This window comes from Gobius niger, assembly GCF_951799975.1.
Source record: "Gobius niger genome assembly, chromosome: 19".
Classification (NCBI taxonomy): Eukaryota; Metazoa; Chordata; class Actinopteri; order Gobiiformes; family Gobiidae; genus Gobius; species Gobius niger.
This window is the reverse complement of record NC_136870.1, coordinates 8,903,250-8,922,970: the sequence shown is the minus strand read 5'-3', so window position 1 is coordinate 8,922,970 and position 19,721 is coordinate 8,903,250. Positions and strand designations below refer to the sequence as shown.

Below are 19,721 nucleotides of genomic sequence, written 5' to 3'. Positions count from 1 at the left end.
CCGCGGGACACCCCTTGCTGTCACGACTCGAGCCAGGACTTGTGGATTATCAAAAATACTGAGGATGGCAAGAGGAGGGAATTATCTACATCGTTCCCGCATGTCTTTTTAACTGGTCGTGTAATTCTACCTTCCAGCAAAGGGAGGGCTTGGATGGATGTGGTTGAACGGACAGTCCCGTCCCACCTGTTGATGCATCACTTCTCATTGGCTGGGGACTTGTTATATTATACCTGAAATGGAAAAATAAACACGATGGGTCCAGAATGCACTCACACAGCACCCCACATTGATTCCACATTAATGTTGGACTATGATACTGAAACTATTCTGTGTAGATTTTTTTTTACTCAAACTTCCTGAGCCCGCTTTAACAAGGTTCGACAGATGCAAATGATGGTGTCAAACATCTAATAACCTGCATTGAGATGTATTAGCTCCTAAGGATAGGCTTTAATGGATAAGTGTAATATTGTTGAAGCGAGCAGCAGCTGCACAATAATGCCGTTAACAATAGACATGTCATATGATCCAGCTGGCAGACGTGCACGCGCCGTTTTGACGGATGGGTCCCCAGTGCGCAAACAACTATCCAAGGCTAATGCTCTACACATCTACACATGCCCCGTGTACCATAAACAGGCTTTAGAATACAGTACGAGAACATAAAGGGAGGTTGTACAATAGAAATGAAAAGCCAAAGTTTATTTACATGAGTTTATTTGTCCCGAGATCATTATGGGCATATACTGAAACACAATAGCTGATTATTATTGGGTGGCTGGATGCTATAGATTTGAAATGTAGTGTTGGAGGTTGGAGCAACAGTGGCTTAGTGGTTAGTGGTTCCCTGGTGTAAAGGTTGCAGAGTCTGTCTATTATAGTTGTATTCTTAGGCAGGACACTTTATTCCAAGCACTTTTCCTTTTTTTTTTTTAACTTAACCCCCACCTTAACCAAGCACATTTTCTCCAGTTTCCAAAAATCTAAAAGCTTCTTGAACAGCAGCAAAACTGTGGATGGAAATACAAAAAAACACATCAAAAATCCAATAAAGTGACAAAAACGTGCCAGAAAAGCAAAAAAACACAATGAAAAAGAGACAAAAACAACCAAAAAAACCTACAAAAAATGTAAAAAAAAAGACAAAAAAGAGACAAAAACACGGTGGAAACGCATTTAAAAAAAAGGCACAATCAGTTTTGTAGGACTGAGCTTTCAAATGAGCCGTTACTCTGGAGTCTGGCCTATAGGCTGTAAGCTCCAGTCAAGAAGCTTTTAGATTTGGGTAAAGCCGAACTGGAGAAAATGCACTCGGTTAAGGCGGGGGTTAAGACGTTAATAAACATTTCCAATTGCCAACATTTTTTGTGTTGTGAACTTGTGAGCCATTTAGTTTCTCTATCAAACGCACCGGCTTTATACTAAAACCTTTGCTCATGTGTGTAAGCATTAAAAATAAACTACAGAGCAGCCACTAGAGGGCAGCAGAGAGCTTCTGAGACCATTTTGTTGTACTGACTTTAAACTGTTGCCTCGACTTACAAAGCATTGGGAAAAACGTTGGTCACATGTATAATTTTTATTACAATGTCCACATTGTATATGATACGAACGCCTTTTTGGACAGTTTGAGTTTAGTTGTCAATTCAGAATATCTAATACAGTTTTGGATCATTAAAACTGCCACATATTCTGTTATCACTGGCACATGCCGTAAAAAATCAATGGATTTCTTTTTCTGAACATAGGACTCTGCATATTATTTGAACAAACTTTTTTTATTATTTTACTTTGGGCACTTTCCTCTTGACCTTGGCGTCAGTCTTCTTGCCCAGTTTGTTTGCAGTTTTTGCCTTTTTTGCCACAGCAGATTTAGGGGCTTTCTCCAACGTCTTCTTCTCCTTCTTCTTCAGCGTTTTCTGCAGAAGCAACACCAGCACATCATTAGGACATTTGGCTGGAATAAATATAGTCTCTTAAGTTGCAGCGGTTCACCACTGACCTCCAGTTTCGGCTTTTTGGTTGGCGTTACTAGGGGAACCAGCTGTGGGATCTCATCCTCCTCTTCATCATCGTCTTTTTCCTCAGCTTTGTTTTCCTCATCTTTCACGGCATCGGTTTGTTTACCTTCTGTCGTGTTCATTTTGTTCTTCTTCTTCAAAGCTTTCTATAAAAGAACAAACACTATTATTATTATTATCATTACAGGCCGATATAACCCTAGATGGGAGATTCCTAAGGCTCTGAAAAAGTGACATTTTACAACAAAAACTAGGATTGTCAACATTTCAAGTAAGGCCCACCAGTGCCACAATAGCAGAAGTGAGTAGCAAACAGAGAATCAATGATATCGACTTATGGCAGAATAATGTTGTGCATTGAAGCTGCACTGACCTCTTCTCTAGCTTTTCGGCCCTGTCGTTTTACATCCTCGATCACAGTCAGGTGACTCAGATCTGAGGTGTAAACAGGCAGCGCTACAGAACTCAGGCTCTTCAAATGGATGACTTTAATCAGCGGTCCTTTCTGCAAGAAGGAAGGGAGAATGTGTTACAAAGGGAAAACACACCAAACTGAACTGAGAAGTGGTACACTGACAACTGAATACATTTCAGATCAACTCACCGCTCGCATTTTTGCCATCATGGTCTGGACAGTGGCCTCAATGTTGTCCGTCACCTCATCAGCAGTCATACCGGAGTGTGCCACGCGAGCCATGCTACAGGAAATAAGAAGCTGGTTTGTTTTTGTTTTCATTTAAGCTCTACAAAACTATGCAACAAAATAGTTATAAAAGACTCCAAAGATACTATTGATCTTCTATGGCAGGAGTGATGCTTCATAATGAAAAACGTACCAGCAGCTGCCCTTGTTGTTGATTTTCATAACTGTGCCCTGGACAATTCTCTGAATGTCTCTGGCCAGCTGCTTGCTTTGTAGGTCCACACACAAGGGCTCTCTGACGACGGAAATAACATCATACATTTATTATCATTTCGGGATCTTTACGCTCACTATTAGATACGCAGCCACACAAAAGCTTGAATAGTCATAATTCTAAATGTTGTCAATTATTACTTTTTCCTCTCATAGAAGTGTTTTCCGATGTGGGATGGCAGCAGTCGCCGGACGCGGTCATCAGACAGAAACAGGTCAAAGTTCCCCAATAGGCGACGTTTGGCCTCAAAAGGCTTATACTCCTTCTTCAGCATGTTGAATGGGATGACCTGAATATTAAAACAAGTCAGTCAGGGGACAACAAACATATGAAAGGTAAACAGTTTGATAAACAACCAGTACCTCTGTGACGCACTTGACCCCCCTTTGCTCCAGTAGCTTCTTGTAAAACCTCTGGGTCTGGTCTGGAGTCATGTTGGGCTCATCTCGGGTGAAGAGGCACACTTCATCAGTCTCAGGTCTCTGGCCATGGGGCAACGGGCTGCAAGAATCACACACTTACATTTGTACACAACAGTGACCAGTGATATGAATTCATCAGCAGCTGACAGGCTGTTTGCTACTCACATGCGGATGGTCTGTGCCTTTTTGGGAATCTTCCACAAAGTGAAAAGCAGACTTATCTGTTGCGTCTCATCCAGCAGCAGAGACTCCCCTGTGGACTTGGTTTTCAGGAATGCTTGTAAAGCTTGAACTGCCTTTTTAACCTGAAAGAAACGATTATTGCACAAAGAGAGATGGTCCATCAAAACAGTGCCTGTAGATTAGCTACGAAGCTAATGCTAGCTGATGTGCTACAACCATGATTACAACCACTGTTTAATGTAGAAAGAACAAAAACAGGAAACCGTCAAGAACTGCCGTCTTCATACGATCTACTATAGCGGTTAATAAAAAAGCAGACACCTACCTGAGCACGATCTAAAACTACTTCGCTCTTTTCCATATTTACTGCCATGCTGTTCTTTCACGTGGATCACCCTGTGGCGCATGCGCACTGTGCAGATCACGTGACTAACAGACCTAACTTTATTAAACCAGAAACACATTACAGTGACTTCATTCTATAAACATTTCTCAGTTTGGATTTATTCACATAGTCTATGGTTTGAATATATCCGTGTCCAGACTTTATATAAACTGTACAAATGCGTCCATGTTTTCTAATGCAGTGGGTGTGGCATGTGCTGAATCTTAAAGAGGGGGTATTATGCTTTTTTCAGCCACATAGCACCAGTCTATAGGACACTACAATGATGACGAAACCTTCTGTTGGTCTGTCAATGCAGTAAATTAGAATAACTGCCTTGTATAAAATTGCTCTTTCAAAATGGCGTTAGCAAATGACTTGAAATAGGCCTCTGTCTCTTTAAGAACCTCTGACCCTTTCCGACACGCCCCCTCCACACGCTGTCTGTGGCATCACAACAACACTCCGCTCGTTGTCTCAAGTATTGAAACTACGATCGGTGCATTTTAATTTTTATTGTTGGAAAGGACCTACTGTTTATCACTTTGTGAACAATGGCCACACAGGATATTATTTGGAAACAAACCTTCCACACCGGACGCTTGGAAGGGGCTCTTGCCTGAAAAATAACTGCTGTTTGGAGGCTATCTCTTTGCATCTGCCATGCCCTATGGATCTCTAACTATACCCCCATGGACGACACCAGGATCTGCAGGAGCCCATACGATTCAAAGACGGACATTATCTGTGCAAGTGGACAATGGTTTTTCGAGGTTACCCGTTAGCTTGTTATAATCGACTACAGCTCATTGTTGATGAAAAGTCTGTAATAAACCACAAATGTGTAAAGCCAGGCTCATTGTGTGATCATCGTAAAGGCTGCTTCGAGTAGTTGCCGGCTTTATTGACGTTATTTGTGCATAATATGCTGCCTGTTTTCAATGAATGTTGTGAAGGTGAAGGTTGTTAGCTTGTCGCGGCTAATAGTGCCTTAGCTCCGGGAGAAACCACTCGGCTACGACTCACTGTAGATGAAATGAGAGCAATAAACTACACAATCAACAAGCCAGGCTCCGTGTGTGATCATCATAAAGGCTGCTTCAAGCAGTTGCCTGTTTTAGTGACGTTTTCAATGCATAATATGCTTGTATTCAGTGAATTTTCCCGTTAGCTTGTCGCGGCTAGCTTGTTAGCTCCGGGAGAAAACCACTCGGCTATGACCCATTGTAGATGAAATGTGAGCAATAAACTTCCAAATCAACAAGCCTGGCTCCGTGTGTGATCATTGTTAAACGGTTCTTTATGTGTGTGGTGGTTTTATTGACTTTATTTGTGCATATTTCTCGTTTTCACGTGATGACTCGAGGTTTAGCTTAGCATTAGCTTTCTCCGGAGGCTCTATGCATCATCAAGGCCCAGCGCAGAACCAGACACTGAAATAAGTGTTCTTGTCACCGGTTTTAATCCTGGGTGTTTCGGTAACAGAAACACTGATGTGTGTCTTTGTAAAAGTCTGCTGTGGCTCCGGTTCACAACACATGAAGCTAATCCTCCATGATGACTCTGTTTACATCTTAGGGCTAGACACTGCGGGGAGGGGGTTCTGCTGAGGGGCAGTGGTTGGTTACTCGGCTGGTGACGAAAGGTCGGAGGCGTATCCTGGAGGTCGAGGGCGTTTCCTGAAGGAATCAGGCGTTTTATCCCTAAAATGGCCGCCATCAGAGTTTCTACAGATTACTCGAAAATACGTGAATGTGCCAAGGCAACACTTCAGGCATGGTTTTAATGAGGGAATGACTTAATAACATGATGTAAAGCTTGAAAAAGTCGATTTTGCATAATAGGCCCCCTTTAAGGGATTGTAAATGGAAAAAGGAATGACTTCTGACATTTCAGAGAAAAGAGACCTTTTGCAGCTTGATCATTTATTTCAGTTCTGATTATGTAACAACCATGTCGGTTTTCCATGGGTCATCAGAGTAGTATGTGAGCTCAATCCAATCCAACCATTTCCGATAGAGAGAGACCAAACTAAACGTGTGTTGCATTACAGCAATTCTTACACAAATCAAAGTCTCTTGGATTTAAAATCCCACTCTTTATAAAGGGAGGTGTACTTTGTGACTATCATTAATATAGGCTAACCCTGCTCTTTTGCAGAATATGAGATCCATGTGTTCTGTTCAATAGCTTCTTCCCCTGGCTCTGACCACAGCATCCATCTCCATTCTAAAAACAAATGGCATGGCTAGCCAACAGCGCTGTTAGCCGTGGGAGTACTCAAGGGGTAGCTACATTAGTGGCATAGCTGAGCTCTCAATATGAGAAAGCTGACACACTGGAATTGGTCTCTCCTTTTATATTGTTCATAATAAAAACTGATTCAGTCTTGTTTTCTTCATTGGATGTGATGCGCTCTCCCCCACACTGAGTTGTTTTCTCCTCTCATCGGCGTGTGTAAAGAGAGTAGCAGTTTTGGGTCGGCTCTAGCAGCATTTCTCCTCTGGTCGTGAGTGGAAGATCTCCATGCATGCTGCCACAGTCACCTTTAGTCCTTTTCTGGCACCAGCTTCACCACTTTACCGATGGCGATAGTTTTGCCTGGAAGGAAGTGTTGCTTTAATAAAGTCGCTTAAACACGTATTCTTCTAAACAAACAGACTGCGCCTTTACCCTCGTCTCTCAGTGTGAACCGTCCCATCTGAGGGAAGTCCTTGAAGGTCTCTAGGCAGATGACTCCTGCCGCCCGCAGCCTGGCGATGACCACCTGGTCCTGCTTCACAAAGCGGGGGCGCGTTTTGCTCTTCTCGCCCGTTTTTTTATCCACCAGACAAATGAAGTGCTGCAAACAACATGGTGGATATTCAGCAAACACCAGTGCTACGGTTGAGCTATGAAACTGACAGAGGAGTGGGGGGGAAAAACACAATTTGGTGACTTACTGTGATCTGCACTTCTTCGATGCAGGTGTGAATGTGAAGCACTGCATTGTAACCAGGGCAGATGATTGACTTGTGCTCAATGATGACGATCTGAAAGACATTACAAACACAGAGGGGAGACGCGTGAGTCCCCGGCCGTCACGGTAACGATCTGAGCCGCAGGCGGCGCTGTACCTGTGCGTCGAAGGTGCGCCCTGAGTGGCAGAGGTTGTCCGGGCTACAGAGGATGAAGCCCGGCAGGATCTCCTCTTCTTCGATGCCCTTCAGCCGCAGCTTGAGGTTCTCTCCCGGAGCCGCGTCGTCAGTCTCCACGTCGTCGCTCAGCAGGCTCAGCACCTCCACCGTGTGCTGCAGCGGACAGACGGGAGGATTATAGCCGTGACTTTTAAATGGAGCCGCCGTGGGGAGTAATCAGTCACGTTTACTTACAGAGGTTGGCATTAAAGCCCCTACAGCTTTTTTTTATAGTCATGGAACAATATGAGTTATGTCCTTCTTCAGTACATTGTAAACTGAATGTGGAACAACTACTGAGCATCTAATTATAAAGTTGTATCAATTTCATAAACTTGCAGGCGACCTTTCAAGCATTTCTGTGACAGTGACCCTGAAAAGTGAAACTGCCAGTTGTGAAATGTGCCTATAAAGTCATCTCTGTTAAGAATTAGGATGCTAAAAATGTGTTAGGAAAGAAAGAATGAGTTTTGACAACAGCTGACAATTCAGTTTACTCATTCTTTTACACTTTTTCACAAAATATGTGGAATATGGCCTTTAACACGAGTGGCTAAACGCTGGTCTAGACATTATTTAGGCTTTTTCCTGTACAAATACTAATCTTTTTTTGTCTTGTTTTGACAGAATTTGATAAAGTTCTTACCACTTTTGTTTGAATGTAATTGGATTCACTGTGTTGAAATGGTTTCCTCAAATATCTGTGAGTCTCCCAACACAAAATCATTTCTCCTTCAAAGTAACCAGACCCGTTTCTGTTGTTGAAACCCAAACTGGCCTCGTAACACAATGCCTTTTTCCGTCCAAGGAGAAGTGTGTCGAGTCGACCTAAGAACCCGAATGTTTCTTTCTGAGCTTTACCCTGTTTGGCATCATGACCAGCTGCTGGGCTTTGCTGATGGAGCCCGACTCCAGTTTTCCGAGGATCACCGTGCCCATGTCCTGCAGACACAGACAAAAGAGGTAGCGATTGTAAATAGTCTTTCTGCTCCAATAATCTGGGAATGTGTCATTGGTCTAAAAGAGGAAATGTGCTCATAAACAATGAGGGTGTACACTAATATAAATGGAGTTCCACAAGCTGAAACAAACGGGATGTCATTGCATTCAGATCGAATTGCATATTGGACATGGTCTTATATAAAACCTACTGACCCTGAAGTTTAGACCTCTGCAAACAAAGTAATCTGAAAAGGATGTCTTGTTCGAGTTCAGCAGTTCATATTTTCATCTTCTCTCAAATGTTAATGCTCCTAACCCAAATGTGCGCTGTGAACCAAATTTTCATTTCCAAAAATAAACCGCAATGCTTGTAAAACAATAAACAGAAAAAACATACATATTAATAGATGAGCCCCACCATTTAACCTAACCTTATTTTGTATGCAAGAGCTGTGGTTCTCAAACTTTTCATACCATGTACAACTTCATAAAATAAAAAGTACCTCCAGACATAGATCTAGATAAGAACAAGACTTAAAAGGGCCTAAAAAAGGGTTTACAATAGACCTCAATTGGACCAAATGATGTCTCTGAACCAGAAAAAAACATAATTAAAATAACATTATTGAAGCATAAATGAAATAATCTATAATTAAAATTGTGTGAGTACGACCTGTGGTACCCGTTTGAGAGCCACTGTGCTGGAGCAATGAACTTAAACTTGTTTTGATAAATGTTTCGTAACAGTTGCAACTTAACCCCTTATCTCCCACCCGAACCGATTACATTTTCTCCAGTTTGGCTTTACCCCAGTCCAAAAGCTTCTGGAAAAAAGCTGTGAAAGTAGCAACAAAACTGGAACAATGATGGAAATGTGACAAAAAAAAATGACAAAAAATGACTGAAAAAGTGGCAAAAATGTCACAAAAATGTCACAAGAAATTGCCAAAAAATTACAAAAATGTGACAAAATGTGACAAAAAAATTAAAAAAATTTGACAAAAAATGACAAAAAAGTTACAAAAATTAGTTGAATACCCAAAAAACTAAAATCTGATGACGTGAGGAAAAAGATCCTCTTGGTTCAGGCGGGAGTAAAGAGGTTAAAGGGGCTAAATGTAACTGCAGCTTCTATATTAAGCTCGTGCATGACGGCACTTCGGACCGAATTAACACCTTTATGAGTGACAGTGCAGGATTTTAGAGGCAGTTGTGGTGGGTCTGAGCAGGTCTGAGCTCATTCTACACATTAGGAAATGGCTGGAACAAGTAGGGGCAGGAAAATACATAATTTTAACATTTTTAAACTCTGTATAGTCCCTTTAAGAATCACGGGTGAGGTAATTATAAAAACATAATGATGACTATTATCAGGCCAAAGATGTTTTCAGCTGTTGATCTACACTGAATAATGTGTCAGAGAGGACGTGACTCTTTTCTCAATAGAAAAGCATTAGATACGATGTATATTTCAGGTTAAAAACAGTAACCTGAGCACTGTCAGGTCTCAGTACAGCTGTGTAGTGGTGGAGCTTGGCATCGGTGAAAATTAGGATGCAGCATCCAGTTAGCCATAATCCTGTTACATCAGGCGAACACCAGTAGGGACTTCTTAGTCATATAACACTACATAAGGCTCTTATGCAACTGCAAGACATGAGCATATTAAATACAACAAAGACGAGATGAAGGAGACATAAAAAAAAAGAAAAATATAAAAGCTGATTAATTTGAGGAGAAACAGGAGCTCTTAGATATCTTCGTCCTCCCAACAAATACGCGTTTTCAGAACCGCGTCCAGCCCGTAGCTCGAGCCAAGAAACTGAATTATCTTAAAAAAGACTGTGGCTTGAGAGCATGCTTAATGGAGGAATGATAAGCAACAGGCAGAAGAGCAGATGTGAACAAAAGCCAAAAGAATTTGATACACTTTGCCAAACGCACTGGAAACGCGCGGCCCTATATTTTATACTATTTCGGAAACTTTAACCTCGGTATGAATTCAGAATGTGTCAAGAAAATGCCTTCTGGACTTAGCTGCTATGAAATACAGAAACACAAAACGCCAGCAGAGGGCGCTAGTCGCAATTTGCAAGCGCAACAAAAAGTGACACCATTTGGAACGAGCTAAAAACAAACCACGCTGAGTTGCTACTGTGGCAAAGGAAGTGGTCGTGCAGGTCACATTCAGTGAGGTTGATTCATTCTGACCTATATTAAAATAGGCTCACGTTTTGAGAGCGGAAGAAGAGACCGACTTCACATGCAGGATTGTCAACACATGTAAAACCAAAACGTTTAAAACATCACACACATACACTGCTTACCTTGTACTTATCTACTATTGGCAGTCTGACAGGCCCGTCGCTGGATCTGGTGAAGTTTGGCAAGCTGTCCAGGTGGGCTATAAATGGCAAACCCCTGATGACATGACAGATATAAGATGTTATATTGGCGTGTGATAAATCCTCTCTTCACATCCAATCACGTGACTCTTTTGTTGTGGTCTCGCATGTGCCGCAAATCTTCACAGAAAGTGTCTTCCACTTATCAGAATTGTTTAGTCTTAACAAGTGTGTGATTATTAATTGCAAAACAGCGTCCAAATGTCTGAACAATTTGTGTCTCGCAAAAGATTTAAAAAGTTCGTCTCTATTGTTGTTAGTTGCTGACGAAGCCTATTGAGGTGAGAAGGCGAAACCTCCTGTGTTAAAGGGGGACTTACGTGTACCAGGTGCAGTCTGGCACCGGGTCTCGGAGGTTGGCACCTGTGAGTCCGGAGCAAGGCATGAAGTGGATGTCCTTCTTGGGATTGAAGCCGACTTTTTTCAAAAATGGCACCAGCTTCTCCTTACATTCCTCGTATCTTAAGGGCACAAAAGACGACAACCAAGGTGGAACAAAAAAAATAGGGAAAAAAATCTTGACACTAAAATGGTTGGTTCTAAGCCTGTGTGTACCTCTCTAGGCTCCAGTTGACTGTGGGGTCATCCATCTTGTTGACGAGGACAATGAGGTGCTTGACTCCGGCAGTTTTAGCCAGCATGGCGTGTTCCCGCGTCTGTCCGCCCTTCTCAAAGCCCGTCTCAAACTCACCCTTTCTGGCCGAGATCACCTGATACAAACAACAAACACTCGGTTGACTGTACACACTGTGTTCCTGTGACGTCAAGGCATTCCTAACACCCCATAGTACTGATACTGTGGTAGATATTTTGTTGCTGAAAGGACCCAATCGCTAAAATACTTACCAAAACTGCCAGGTCGGCCTGTGACGCACCCCCGATCATGTTGGGCACGAAGCTCTTGTGTCCGGGCGCGTCCAGGATGGTGAAGTGTTTCTTCTCCGTCTCGAAGTACGCCCTGCCCACCTCCACCGTCTTCCCCTTGTCTCTCTCCTCCTGGTTTGTGTCCAGGGCCCACGACAAATACCTGCGGCGCCATGTTTAAAAATATGTAAGCGCTCAAAATAAGAGGTGCGTGGGCGGCCAGTCTTTAGACACGGGAACATGAAGCGTATCAGACCGTCTATTTACTGTCAAACAAAGCCCTGCTTACCAGGTCTCTCTGTTCTTCTCTTTAGCCTCCCTTTCGTATTTTTCCAGGGTTCGCTTCTCCACCATTCCAGTTAAGTACCTACAACCGATAAAGATTTCAGCTAATACATACTTCTAAGCTGAGAGAGGATTTATGTTTATGTTACACTTTTGAAGAGAAGGTTAAAACAACAATTTCCTCTGAGGCTGAATCAACCAGTTTGTCCACAAATGACAGTTTGTGCAACAGGTGACTCAGTACATACTGTAGTATTAAAAGTATATATAGTGCTCGTGCCAATAGCCGTTATTTAACAGCAGCAATTAGTCACAATATGGGACTTACATAATCTGACCTCCAATGGTTGATTTACCAGCGTCTGAAAAGATAAAGCAAATCCACATTAGATCAGATATGACTTCAACTTTGTGAAGAACAGCGAAACACCTTGTCTGCATGCTCCGTACTGTCCGTTTATAATTCCAATATAAAAGAAAATCAAATCTCTACCACCACGTAATACAAGTCAAGTATATGTTGTAATCGCATTATACCACATACCAACATGGCCGATGAACACCACATTGACGTGCTCCTTCTTGGGGGCGTCTGGTGGAGCCGGAGCCACTTTGGGCACAGGCATCTCTTCCTCTTCCTCCTCCATCATCTCCTCGTCCTCCTTCCCCAGGACGTCGCCCTGCCCCCCGCCCCCTCCGCCGGGCTCCTCCTTCTGCTCCCACGTCTCCTCCTCTGCGGCCATGTCCGCCTCTGTGCCTCCGTTTTCCAGCGGTGCTGCAGGCAAATACAAAATATCATCATGCATCAGGTTGTTACATTGCACACGGGTGATCTGGTCAAGACGGACAGCACTGGCAGTTTACTTTTGGACTCGTGCGCAAAACTTTCTACAAAGTTTTATAACACTAGTATAAGCTCATTTGTTTCATTCAATGCCCGGGTAAATGCATTTCATTTTGGGAAAACAGTCTGTGTGTCTTGGGTCTATTTATAAGACAGAAGGGTTCATTTGTTATAGACACAACATTGCACAAAGAAGCAAAAGAAGGGAAAGACACTGGGATCTCACAGAAGAAGCAAATGAATCTATGCATAAGGTTTCAGAAGAAAGAATGGTTATTATGCCCCCTTCATTTTGTTCTGATTTAAACAAACTGTATAAGCACCCTGGACACGAACTGTTTGACCCTCGCTCTAGGTCTATCCAGACTACAAACTCCTGTAGCATAAACTGCTTTTTCCCTAATGCCGTCAGACTCATGAACACTAAATCACTGTAATCAGACTCATGAACACTAAATAACTCTGTAATCAGACTCATGAACACTAAATAACTGTAATCAGACTCATGAACACTAAATAACTCTGTAATCAGACTCATGAACACTAAATAACTCTGTAATCAGACTCATGAACACTAAATAACTCTGTAATCAGACTCATGGACACTAAATAACTCTGTAATCAGACTCTTGAACACTAAATAACTCTGCCGTCCAACTCATGAACACTAAATAACTCTGTAATCAGACTCATGAACACTAAATAACTCTGTAATCAGACTCATGAACACTAAATAACTGTAATCAGACTCATGAACACTAAATAACTCTGTAATCAGACTCATGAACACTAAATAACTCTGTAATCAGACTCATGAACACTAAATAACTCTGTAATCAGACTCATGAACACTAAATAACTCTATAATCAGACTCATGAACACTAAATAACTCTGTAATCAGACTCATGAACACTAAATAACTCTGTAATCAGACTCATGAACACTAAACAACTCTGTAATCAGACTCATGAACACTAAATAACTCTGTAATCAGACTCTTGAACACTAAATAACTCTGTCATCAGACTCATGAACACTAAATAACTCTGTCATCAGACTCTTGAACACTAAATAACTCTGTAATCAGACTCATGAACACTAAATAACTCTGTAATCAGACTCATGAACACTAAATAACTCTGTAATCAGACTCATGAACACTAAATAACTCTGTAATCAGGCTCATGAACACTAAACAACTCTGTAATCAGACTCATGAACACTAAATAACTCTGTCATCAGACTCATGAACACTAAATAACTCTGTCATCAGACTCTTGAACACTAAATAACTCTGTAATCAGACTCATGAACACTAAATAACTCTGTCATCAGACTCTTGAACACTAAATAACTCTGTAATCAGACTCATGAACAGTAAATAACTCTGTAATCAGACTCATGAACACTAAATAACTCTGTAATCAGTCTCATGAACACTAAATAACTCTGTAATCAGACTCATGAACACTAAATAACTGTAATCAGACTCATGAACACTAAATAACTCTGTAATCAGACTCATGAACACTAAATAACTGTAATCAGACTCATGAACACTAAATAACTCTGTAATCAGACTCATGAACACTAAATAACTCTGTAATCAGACTCATGGACACTAAATAACTCTGTAATCAGACTCTTGAACACTAAATAACTCTGCCGTCCAACTCATGAACACTAAATAACTCTGTAATCAGACTCATGAACACTAAATAACTCTGTAATCAGACTCATGAACACTAAATAACTGTAATCAGACTCATGAACACTAAATAACTCTGTAATCAGACTCATGAACACTAAATAACTCTGTAATCAGACTCATGAACACTAAATAACTCTGTAATCAGGCTCATGAACACTAAACAACTCTGTAATCAGACTCATGAACACTAAATAACTCTGTCATCAGACTCATGAACACTAAATAACTCTGTAATCAGACTCATGAACACTAAATAACTCTGTAATCAGACTCATGAACACTAAATAACTCTGTAATCAGACTCATGAACACTAAATAACTCTATAATCAGACTCATGAACACTAAATAACTCTGTAATCAGACTCATGAACACTAAATAACTCTGTAATCAGACTCATGAACACTAAACAACTCTGTAATCAGACTCATGAACACTAAATAACTCTGTAATCAGACTCTTGAACACTAAATAACTCTGTCATCAGACTCATGAACACTAAATAACTCTGTCATCAGACTCTTGAACACTAAATAACTCTGTAATCAGACTCATGAACACTAAATAACTCTGTAATCAGGCTCATGAACACTAAACAACTCTGTAATCAGACTCATGAACACTAAATAACTCTGTCATCAGACTCATGAACACTAAATAACTCTGTCATCAGACTCTTGAACACTAAATAACTCTGTAATCAGACTCATGAACACTAAATAACTCTGTCATCAGACTCTTGAACACTAAATAACTCTGTAATCAGACTCATGAACACTAAATAACTCTGTAATCAGACTCATGAACACTAAATAACTCTGTAATCAGTCTCATGAACACTAAATAACTCTGTAATCAGACTCATGAACACTAAATAACTGTAATCAGACTCATGAACACTAAATAACTCTGTAATCAGACTCATGAACACTAAATAACTCTGTAATCAGACTCATGAACACTAAATAACTCTGTAATCAGACTCATGAACACTAAATAACTCTGTAATCAGACTCATGAACACTAAATAACTCTGTAATCAGACTCATGAACACTAAATAACTCTGTAATCAGACTCATGAACACTAAATAACTGTAATCAGACTCATGAACACTAAATAACTCTGTAATCAGACTCATGAACACTAAATAACTCTGTAATCAGACTCATGAACACTAAATAACTCTGTAATCAGACTCATGAACACTAAATAACTCTATAATCAGACTCATGAACACTAAATAACTCTGTAATCAGACTCATGAACACTAAATAACTCTGTAATCAGACTCATGAACACTAAACAACTCTGTAATCAGACTCATGAACACTAAATAACTCTGTAATCAGACTCTTGAACACTAAATAACTCTGTCATCAGACTCTTGAACACTAAATAACTCTGTCATCAGACTCATGAACACTAAATAACTCTGTAATCAGACTCATGAACACTAAACAACTCTGTAATCAGACTCATGAACACTAAATAACTCTGTCATCAGACTCATGAACACTAAATAACTCTGTAATCAGACTCATGAACACTAAATAACTCTGTCATCAGACTCATGAACACTAAATAACTCTGTCATCAGACTCTTGAACACTAAATAACTCTGTAATCAGACTCATGAACACTAAATAACTCTGTAATCAGACTCTTGAACACTAAATAACTCTGTAATCAGACTCATGAACACTAAATAACTCTGTCATCAGACTCTTGAACACTAAATAACTCTGTCATCAGACTCATGAACACTAAATAACTCTGTCATCAGACTCTTGAACACTAAATAACTCTGTAATCAGACTCATGAACACTAAATAACTCTGTAATCAGACTCTTGAACACTAAATAACTCTGTAATCAGACTCATAAACACTAAATAACTCAGCCGTCAGACTCATTAACACTAAATAACTCTGTAATCAGACTCATGAACACTAAATAACTCTGTCATCAGACTCTTGAACACTAAATAACTCTGTCATCAGACTCATGAACACTAAATAACTCTGTCATCAGACTCTTGAACACTAAATAACTCTGTAATCAGACTCATGAACACTAAATAACTCTGTAATCAGACTCTTGAACACTAAATAACTCTGTAATCAGACTCATGAACACTAAATAACTCTGTAATCCGACTCATGAACACTAAATAACTCTGTAATCAGACTCATGAACACTAAATAACTCTGTAATCAGACTCATTAACACTAAATAACTCTGTAATCAGACTCATGAACACTAAATAACTCTGTAATCAGACTCATGAACACTAAATAACTCTGTAATCAGACTCATGAACACTAAACAACTCTATAATCAGACTCATGAACACTAAATAACTCTATAATCAGACTCATGAACACTAAACAACTCTATAATCAGACTCATGAACACTAAACAACTCTGTAATCAGACTCATGAACACTAAACAACTCAGCAGTCAGACTCATTAACACTAAATAACTCTGTATTCAGACTCATGAACACTAAATAACTCTGTAATCAGACTCATGAACACTAAATAACTCTGCCATCAGACTCTTGAACACTAAATAACTCAGCCGTCAGACTCATTAACACTAAATAACTCTGTAATCAGACTCTTGAACACTAAACAACTCTATAATCAGACTCATGAACACTAAATAACTCTGTAATCAGACTCATTAACACTAAATAACTCTGTAATCAGACTCATGGACACTAAATAACTCAGCCGTCAGACTCATTAACACTAAACAACTCTATAATCAGACTCATGAACACTAAACAACTCTATAATCAGACTCATGAACACTAAATAACTCTGTAATCAGATTCATGAACACTAAATAACTCTGTAATCAGATTCATGAACACTAAATAACTCTGTATTCAGATTCATGAACACTAAATAACTCTGTATTCAGACTCATGAACACTAAATAACTCTGTAATCAGACTCATGAACACTAAATAACTCTGTAATCAGATTCATGAACACTCAATAACTCTGTATTCAGACTCATGAACACTAAATAACTCTGTATTCAGACTCATGAACACTAAATAACTCTGTAATCAGACTCATGAACACTAAATAACTCTGCCATCAGACTCTTGAACACTAAATAACTCAGCCGTCAGACTCATTAACACTAAATAACTCTGAAATCAGACTCATGAACACTAAATAACTCTGCCATCAGACTCATGAACACTAAATAACTCTGTAATCAATCAATACCAAGCAATACTAAGTATCGATATTTATCAAGTATCGCAAAACTTTCAATACTTGTGTTTGGAGGTATTTTTATATTCACTCCTTTGTTTTCCTAAAACAGCACTTTTCAATCTTAACACTGGTTTATAAACATCACACATTACTGTTTCCTTTTTACACATTTTAAGGTAAACATATTACTTATAATTACTTACTGTATCGCACTATGTATTGGATCAGCCCATAAGTATCGTGATACGTATCGGATCGTGACAAATGTGGATCAACCCAGCGCTGCTACTGAATAACTCTTTCTGCAGGCCGGTGTAACCTTACTATTTACTTGTTTAACAGTTTGTGTTACATGTTGCACAATTGCACCGCAGTATTCATATGTATTGGAGGCGGACATTAATTCTTATCTGTGGTCAAAGCAAAGCAGAAGCACCTCAATGGAAACGTGCTGGTGATGTCACACTCCCAGCAAAGTTGCATATCAGGTCTGAACAGTTTTTTGGGGGTAATGTGACTATAAAATACAGCTGTAATCAAAGCAGTATTTGTAATGTGTTATTGAGTTTGTTACGCAGTATGACTTGAAGACGTCCATCACTGTATGTCGAATAACAAAAGGTACGCCCACTCCAGAACTAAGCCTACCATGAAGGAAGTATGTGAAAATCCCAAACTTGTATGAACTGAGAAGCTTTTGGAGAGACCAAACACTCTGAATGGCTTTGCAAATCAGCCTTCTGCATATCTGAGGCCAGGACCTTGGACATGCACTGCCTGACAGTACACGTCTGCCAATGGGATGTCTATTTTGAGCAGCAGAGTGGTGGTTGCATCACATAAAACGAAGGCCCACGAGTGCACATGAGTTTTCAAATGCTTGGCCTCCAAATGTGGCTCAAGTGAAACAAATCATCTCTTCTCAAGCCACTCACATCACAGGCTCTTAGGTTTTTAGGTGATTCACACAAGTGCTTATGAGCGTAAAGGGAAAGGCACGCGTAAAAGGAGTGGGTGCATACCGGCTGTGTCTGCCACCTCCATGCTGGCAACTGGGTCTGCAGCACCTTTAGAAGAGACACAAAGCAACATCAAACTTTCATAAATATTCATACAGAATGGTGGCCCGGCTTCTGTGACAGCTGTTGTTATTACAGTGTCGTAAACGGGTTTATTACACGGCGATAAGGCGTGCGTAACACAGCCATAATAACTTGTTGATTGGTGAAAAGGCGATAAGAGCATGGGTTGATAGTACTGAACACTGCGAGTTGGCAGGAGGGAAGGCTAACTTAGCTTCTTTAGCAAAAGAGCATGAAGAGCTAGCAAGTTAAGCTAACTTCCACCCAGCTGTCTGGTTTCACCCACCGCCCGAAGCCGGCATTTCCACGGCGCTGGTTAGGAGGAAGCTGGGCACGAACACCGGGGCGTTCACGTTCGGGACGAAGGGCTTGGCGTTGACGTTCAGCGCGGCGAAGGCGGCGGGGAGTTCCGCCGCGGCAGCCGGGGCCTCGGCATCCTCCTCCAGCTCCCACGAATCCGGGGCTGTGTCTGTCGGGTCCATAACTCCCTTGTTTCTGAGAGGAGTTTTCCGCCCTCGGGAGACGCTCGTAATGCCCTTGTGAGTCCGCGAAGGCGCGTCGATCTGCTGGTGTGTTCAGACTCTTAGCAGCTCGTTTGAACAAGTTCCCATCGCTTTGTTAAGCCTTGCTTTGGAAGCATATGGGTCTCGTAGCGGACGAGAAGTGCTCTACTGCCGCTGCCGTACCCCCTCTCACCGCTAGAGGCCACTACTGGACAACTGACGGGATTTTACTACGGGATTCAATTATAAAATCACGTTTCCACCGGTGCCAAAACAATTCTCAAGTAAGACCAAAAGTGTGTCTTGCATTTTAAAAAATATTTTGAAATGACTAATGATGAAGACACATCGGGAGTAGTTTATCAAGACAGGCTCTAAATATAGTTCAATCTGTGAATAAAATATGCTTTTCTGTGGGCATTAATGCTTTTGTAATACTTTCAGTTGAAGCGGTTTTGTTATTTACACCAGACACCAGTGAGTCCAACTTGGGTCTATTTTAGACACTTTTTAACTCAGTTTTGATCTAGGCCTGGTGGTACTTGGAAGGTCAAATGTTTTATGAAGTGATACTTGGTGTGAAAAATTGGAGAAGTGCAATTACACATCATGATGTAGACAGAAGTTCAAAAATACAGTAGATTGCATCTTGTCCCCATGTCTGAGTGGGTTTCCTATGGGCACACTGGCTTCTCCCATCAACTTCAAACAGAGAATCAAGTACTATAGTTTATTCAT

General features: G+C 40.7%; 2 protein-coding genes across 2 annotated transcripts; both read right to left on the bottom strand.

Annotated features, from left to right (window-relative positions):
• Positions 1–1,622: 1,622 nt before the first annotated feature.
• On the bottom strand, positions 1,623–3,954 carry rsl1d1 (ribosomal L1 domain containing 1). Its single transcript, XM_079577893.1, has 9 exons — positions 3,872–3,954; positions 3,529–3,668; positions 3,304–3,442; positions 3,082–3,230; positions 2,861–2,962; positions 2,629–2,722; positions 2,398–2,529; positions 2,006–2,170; positions 1,623–1,922 (listed from the first exon to the last, which is right to left on the bottom strand). Exons 1-9 carry the CDS (start codon positions 3,917–3,919, stop codon positions 1,785–1,787), a joined length of 1,107 nt encoding a protein of 368 aa, XP_079434019.1. The 5' UTR covers positions 3,920–3,954; the 3' UTR covers positions 1,623–1,784.
• Positions 3,955–5,846: 1,892 nt separating this feature from the next.
• Positions 5,847–19,166, bottom strand: gspt1 (G1 to S phase transition 1). Its single transcript, XM_079577046.1, has 14 exons — positions 18,767–19,166; positions 18,421–18,465; positions 12,148–12,378; positions 11,932–11,965; positions 11,608–11,685; positions 11,301–11,481; positions 11,010–11,164; positions 10,775–10,915; positions 10,377–10,470; positions 7,969–8,049; positions 7,048–7,221; positions 6,874–6,963; positions 6,605–6,773; positions 5,847–6,532 (listed from the first exon to the last, which is right to left on the bottom strand). The coding sequence occupies exons 1-14, from the start codon at positions 18,960–18,962 to the stop codon at positions 6,480–6,482; spliced, it is 1,722 nt and encodes a 573-aa protein (XP_079433172.1). The 5' UTR covers positions 18,963–19,166; the 3' UTR covers positions 5,847–6,479.
• Positions 19,167–19,721: the final 555 nt, after the last annotated feature.

Bases quoted from the DNA above. Each gene is read 5' to 3' on its own strand.
- rsl1d1 (XM_079577893.1), bottom strand. From the start codon at position 3,919: ATGGCAGTAAATATGGAAAAGAGCGAAGTAGTTTTAGATCGTGCTCAG. The intron at 3,669-3,871 runs GTAGGTGTCTGC...CGTTTCTTTCAG, and splicing joins TAGTTTTAGATCGTGCTCAG to GTTAAAAAGGCAGTTCAAGC. The intron at 2,723-2,860 runs GTACGTTTTTCA...TATTTCCTGTAG, and splicing joins AACAACAAGGGCAGCTGCTG to CATGGCTCGCGTGGCACACT.
- gspt1 (XM_079577046.1), bottom strand. From the start codon at position 18,962: ATGGACCCGACAGACACAGCCCCGGATTCGTGGGAGCTGGAGGAGGAT. The intron at 11,482-11,607 runs GTAAGCAGGGCT...ATGGCGCCGCAG, and splicing joins GAGAAGAACAGAGAGACCTG to GTATTTGTCGTGGGCCCTGG. The intron at 7,222-7,968 runs GTAAAGCTCAGA...TGTCCGCTGCAG, and splicing joins TGGTCATGATGCCAAACAGG to CACACGGTGGAGGTGCTGAG.